The 6,759-nt window shown below is 30.7% G+C and overlaps 1 protein-coding gene across 1 annotated transcript; it reads right to left on the reverse strand.

The window, feature by feature from the left end:
- Positions 1-1,988: 1,988 nt before the first annotated feature.
- On the reverse strand, positions 1,989-4,714 carry LOC137962915 (large ribosomal subunit protein uL22y-like). Its single transcript, XM_068810045.1, has 7 exons — positions 4,622-4,714; positions 4,498-4,534; positions 4,274-4,314; positions 2,876-3,106; positions 2,688-2,790; positions 2,534-2,601; positions 1,989-2,152 (listed from the first exon to the last, which is right to left on the reverse strand). Exons 1-7 carry the CDS (start codon positions 4,622-4,624, stop codon positions 2,084-2,086), a joined length of 552 nt encoding a protein of 183 aa, XP_068666146.1. The 5' UTR covers positions 4,625-4,714; the 3' UTR covers positions 1,989-2,083.
- Positions 4,715-6,759: the final 2,045 nt, after the last annotated feature.

A 6,759-nucleotide genomic window follows, 5' to 3' on the forward strand; every position in this document is an offset into this window, starting at 1 on the left:
ACTTCTTAAGAAGCCTAACATAGAAAATTTGAAATCCATTATTGCACCCATTTGTACACCCATGAATACATCCTTAAAGTTAAAATCAAACGAGCCTAGTAGACTCATAGATCAAAAACTATATAGAAGTATGACAAGGTGTTTGTTATATTTGACTGGTAGTAGACCAGACATTATGTTTTCAATTTCCTTGTGTGCTAGATTACAATCTAATCCTAGAGAACCACACCTAGTGGCTATCAAGAAATTTTTTTGTATTTTCTTGGAACTTTGGTACGCTTATGTCTCAACCATAAACTTAATAGGGTACTCAAATGTTGATTTTGTCAGATGAAAATTAACAAAAAAAAAAATAGTATTATAGGTAATTATCAACTACTAGGTAATATGTTGGTCTCTTGGTTTCCCAAGAAATAACATTTTGTAGTTGTTTCTATCATTAAAGCTGAGTACATAGCCATCAGTTGTTGTGCATAACTCTTATAGATGAGACAATAAGTAGAAAATTAAATTTTGAACAAAAATGAAATTCCCATCTTTGATGAACACAAGAGTGCCACGAGATTAACCAAGGACCGATGAAAACATTTTGAAATTAGAGATTATTTTATTCAAAATTTGTTCAATCTGAAACAGTTAAAATTGAATTTTGTTCCTACTGAAAAATAGTTGGATTATATTTTTACCAAGCCTTTAAAATTTAATCAATTCTCTAAATTAAAAGAAGAATTAGGCAAGGACAATCCTCCTAATCTATTTAGGTCAAAATTAATGACAAATAAAAATTCCTCATCACTAAAATGAGGGCACTTCTCTTTAATAAGCTCGAGAACTTACAATTTTTGTATAGGTCATCATTTTGACTTAGGTTGCCTTTTTTTATCTTAGTTGTATCCCTTTGACAATTCTTTTCGAATGGCTATACATCCATTCTTAAACACTTGAAACTTAATGAAATATATGCCTTTTTTGCCATAATTCTCTTTCTTTTTTTTATATTTTTCTTTAGTAAATGACAAAAAGGGTGAGAAAAACTATTTTCATTACTCAAGGGGGAGTAAACTAAGTAGAATGATAAAAAAAACTGTGAAAGAATGCTATTTCATCATCATAAAATAAGTCGTCATTTTTACTTATGCTGATTCAAATCCACAAATGTGGATTACCCTAGTTTTGACAATAACAAAACTTAGCTTTTGAACTAATGTTGGAAATTAAACATTCTAAGGATAAAAATGTATTTTCTTTTCAAGTGACTCTTATTCAAGGTCCAAGGAATAACTCTTTTTTTTTTTTTTTTTTTTTTTTTTTTTTTAAGAGCAACATAGGCGCGATTCGAACTTGCAACCTAAATTGCTAAAATAAAGTTGGACTAAAGATCTCAAGTTAAAAAAAGAAGATTCAATCAGTTTAAAGAACTCTCAAGGGTTTGAGCATACAAATTTGTACACCTAAGTATCATAGAGAGTTTAAAGAACTCTTATCTATGTAAGAAGACAATTATCCAACTTCCAAAACTTGGATAAAGTATAATCTAATGATGTGGGGATCAAAAGTTCTCTAAAAAACATGTTTTAAATCATCACATGAGTGTTTTAGAAAACTTATTTTATTATATTTAAATAGAAAATGATCACTCAATGAGAATTTGATCACAAACTGATTGATCGATCAATGGTATTGAGTTATCATACTTTCACGTTCTAAATGGACAATTTTCAATGTTAATCTATAAATAGAAGATAAAAGCACATTCTTAAGCATCCAAAGCCCTTCAAATACTATCATAAGCGTTGAGGAAGCTCCATATCCTTAGTGCTTAAAGATTTGGATACATGGATTTGATTAGGACCAATGATGTTACCAAAAGGGTGTGGGTGTATTTTTTTTTTCTTTTATAATGAATCTAGTAGAAAGAAAAGTGTTCAATAAAGTCTGAACGTAATTGTGTTGTAACAAAATCAGTCATGTTTGAGCACAAAAGATCATAAAACAATAGACTCGTGAAATTTAGTTGAAGTTCACAAAACAAAGCACTGCAAAAAAAATAGTATATCTATTCAGGACAAATTCGAAAACCAAACTAAGCAGAAGATGCACCACTCCGCAGTGCCTGACTCTTAGATTTCCGTGGAGCCAACTGAGTTTCGGGCTGCAAAAATAAAGTACATGTTTTCAGTACAACATGGACATGGCCAATCAGGCTGCAATTTGGCAAGCAGTTCGTTTTTTTTTTTTGGTTTGATTTAACATTACACCATAAAATAAAAGTTACTCTCAATAAATTCCACTCATCCACGAGTACACAGTATCCAACTAAAAGACCAGAAAGAGGTCGAATCAAATTACTCTAGACTAGGCCTATAAAACTAAATCAAATTAGGTGCCCTGCCTAAATTACTCTAGGAAAACAGAACAGATTAAGTCCAAGAAAATACTCTACATTTAGAGCAACTACATACAATAAATTCTTCCAGAACAAAAAAAAAATTAACGGATAAAGAAATAGAAGGGAGAGTTTTTATAAACTTACCTCTTTCTTGACACTTTCTTCTTTCTCAGACAAAATTAATTCAATGTGACATGGGCTGGACATGTACGCTGTGCAGGAAAAATTACCAAAGCACAATCAAACACTACTAAAAAACAAGACTCACAAGCAACTAGGACAAGATGACAAGACTCACGATTGATCCTCCCATGAGCACGGTAAGTCCTACGCCTCTGCTTTTGTGCCTGATTGACTTGAATGTGACTAACGTAGAGAGCATCAACATCCAGACCTTTAACCTAATAAAAAGAAATGACAAAATAAGTCCCAACAAGCCAATATTCAATTAAGCAAAAACATTGTATAATAACAAAGACCACATACATCAGCGTTGCTCTCTGCATTTTTTAGAAGGTCAAGAATAAACTTTGCCGATTTAACTGGCCACCTTCCCTGCCCATTGGAATGCCGTGCCTTGACTTGGGCGGTACGGCCAACCCCACGACAGAATCTCCGGAAGGGGATAGCCTGCTTATGAACAATCACATCTTCCAGATAACGTTTTGCCTTGATTAACGGAAGTCTTCGGATTGCATGAGCAGTTTCCCGGGTATTCTGAGGATAAGAGAAAAAAGAATTAGAATTGATGAATCAATGCATATTTAAAAATTAACAATACAGCAGCCTGATAAGCAGAGAAGTGAAAAGAAAACAATTATACAACATTAGCCAAAATGAAACAATGAGCTCCTCAAAAGAACCAATATTCCTCCGGTAACTATCCTTTGTAGGTAAAAAAAATGATAAAAACACATCATTACGGAGGATCACCCAACATACAATTACGTAGCTAGAGCCATACATTACAATAAATTAATTTGCAATGACATTTAATTTGTACAAGGCAATCTCCCATTCACCATTATTTCAGGAAGTAATGCGATGACCATACTTTTGAAAGCAGAAGTTGAACCAGACAGAACCTATAAATTACTTGGATTTTCACAAACCACTTAGAGGGCTTCTGGTTGAACAATGGAGACTCATGCAACTGTCAAGGTATTAGAGCAATAACCTCCAACTAGTTTTGTATTAATCATCGAATATATTCCATGCAATAGGAATCATACCAACATAAGTTCATAACCAAATGTCATGACATACTATAAGTACAGGCATTTGAAAGGCCAATCAATTAAAAATCAGTACAGAGCCTTGAAAATGAATGTATACCTCAAAGCTAGAGAAAGGTACAAAACCATAAATATGAAAATTCATAACCCATATCCATCATATAACATTGTCAACTGCACCAACTGTCAACAAAGACTCACTCCATCAAAATGGAAGTAGTTTCCCGAAAGCCCACACGACAAACATTCAGAGAAACAAACATATCACAGCCTTTTTCTGCATGTTTAAATTTCTCCAGAACTGCCATAGTTTAGAATTCAAAAGAACGACAGGGTGTAAAAGAATAGAAAACCTTTCTTTGAGGCATTCTTCACCCACAACAGGAGTACATGATGGTTTCCATTTTCTGCTTGAACAGTGACCATCGTATTTACTTAGTTAATTAGAATTCTTTAAATGTTTGATCTCAATACTTCATTGTTAAAACTTCAAGCGAGTCAGAAGCCCACGATAATAGGAAGATAAAAAGAAAAAAATGAATAACTAATCAAATAATAAAAAAAAATCATTTATAATCTCAAGTCAGGAATGATGAACTAAAGAGTAGAAAACCAAAAGAAAAAGTAATGAACAAATAGATTCACAAACCTTGAAATGCACCCGAAGATCCGATCCTTGCGCCTTGCAGGCTGACAAGATAAATCAAAACAACAAAAACCGCTTACGAAACAATTAAGCTAATCTCATTAACAATAAGAAGCATAGTGTCAAAAGAGCAGAATAAAAGACTACAAACACAAACTAGCCAAAATTTAGGAAAGTGCAGGACGAAGAAGAATAGAAAAGGAGAGTAAAAAAGAAACACAACTCACCCTTGGTGGGGTTATCTGGTTCTCTCGAGTACTTCACCTGAAAAGAAACAAACAGACTCACTCAGATATTTGAAAACAACACACGAAAAGAGAAAGGAGTAAGGAAGAAGAGAAGACGTCCAACCATGGCTGCTCCGGTGCTGGAAGTGACAGGAGGCGAACGGGAGGCTGGAAAAGAAATAATGAGATGTCCGTTCTTTAAAACCCCTAACCCTAGAATCTCTTGGCCGACCCAGCTTTCGTGATGTCTTCTGCAACTAAACCCAGGATCCAAAACCGGACGGTTCAGGGTGATCTTCGTTCTATAAAAAAATGTGCTGTTTTTGGTTTGTCATATAAAGTAAGTACAATGAAATATACTTTTTTTTTAATGTAACCTTAGAGAAAATGTCAAAAAATTCATTAATACTCATGTAATTATAGGCCACTCTAAGTTATAAAATATTTTTTAATTTGATAATATCAAGAAAATTATCTAATTTATTAATATATTAATTAAATAACTTAATATATTTATAATAATTTAATTTAATTATTAAATTATTAAATTTTATAACATAATTTTAATGTAATTTTGATGTAAACTAGTAATGGTAAATAATTGTGAGATTTATTAAATTTTAATTAAATATTTATAAAATAATGTAGCTTTTATTTACATAATCATCAACTAATATATAATAAATTTATTTACTCAAAATAAAATAATATGTATTCATAAATTAAATAAACCATCAAATATTAAAGTTTCTAAATTTAAAAATATTTATGTTATTTAAATAATTAATAAAATTACATCTAATTAAAAATGATAAGTTAAATTCTATTCATAAATCTTTCAACTATCAATGATAAAATATTTATTTATAAAAATGATAAAAATAAAAATAATGATAAATTTTATTTATAAATAATTTATAATAATAAAATGAAGAAGAAGAAGAAAAGGAAGGAAGGAGGGGGGGAAATGAAAGAAAAAGACGGAATTGAAAGTGGATTCCACCGATGAGATGTGAAATTTCAGATTTCATCACTTTGTGAAGGAATAAGGTAATCTACTTCACTCGGTGAAGCAAATTTCACACCAACTTTCTCACTTAAGTAAATAGAATTCACATTCTACTCATAACTTTCCAAGTGCAATAATCATGACTCTCTTATTGATTACAGGAGGGGTTAAAAGAATAAAATAAGCAATTCTATATATTAATTTATTATATATAAACATATTACTATATAATATTATTAGTATATGATATAAGTAGCCTTATATATCATTTATTTTATTTAACTATTGAATTATAAAACAAATAATTAAGTGAATAAATAGAATAATAACATAAATAAATTAAATTATATAAAATCATAAAAGAATTAAAAGTTACATTATCTTATACACAATCTTAATAATAATTTTATTCTAATTTTTAATAATTTTAAAAAATATTATAAAATCCTCAAAAAAGGCCATGTTTTATATCAAACAAGCATTCACTCAAATAAAATTTTAAAAAAATTACACTTATATATAATCAAGTAACTTGCTAATCTAGTACAAAATAATCCTTACCTAATCTCGTTCTATTTATAAACGATAATGAGTAATATGGCATAATCACACAAATGCCTTATTGAGGAAGAAATTTTGTTTCATTTTCATTTAATAAAGGAAAATTAGGTAAATGGGTACTTGTTGGAAAAAAAAAATTTTAATTTGAATACAAAAAATAGTGTCCTACTCTGTAGACCTTATGAACCACCCCAAAAGTGATTCTTAGCAATCTTTGTCAAGATGATTTAGTCAAACAATACGAAATCAAGTTTGCAGTATGAACGACTAGCATCAAGTTTGTCATTTCATTAGTAGTTTGCATGAACAACTCCCAGAAATCCGGTTGTTTGCTCCAATAGGTTTGGTCACAAGAAACTGGGATACGTAGGGAAGTGACGAATGCATCAATCAAGCTTTCCAAAGTGAAAAAAAGTGATAGGGCTCCCAAAAAGGACAACATGTCTCTGCTATGACCATGATGAGAGAGTCACCGCAGGATAATGATCAATTTCACTTGTATGTGTGGCAGAGTGTTGAATTTTTTTAAAAAAAGAAAAACTTCTCTAACTTGATATAATACGAGTACATGAGTTTCTATTTATAATATAGAAAATAAGTAAAATCCAATTACAATTAAACTATCCTTATACCAGTTGCTACCAAAGTTAAACATTAAAAGATAAGTCCTAAAACAATTGAACAACTGAAAA

Source organism: Aristolochia californica, unplaced genomic scaffold, assembly GCF_029961685.1.
Source record: "Aristolochia californica isolate CCGP_79_NKW_82.1479 unplaced genomic scaffold, dmAriCali1.0.hap1 SCAF_4, whole genome shotgun sequence".
In the NCBI taxonomy this organism is placed as follows: domain Eukaryota; kingdom Viridiplantae; phylum Streptophyta; class Magnoliopsida; order Piperales; family Aristolochiaceae; genus Aristolochia; species Aristolochia californica.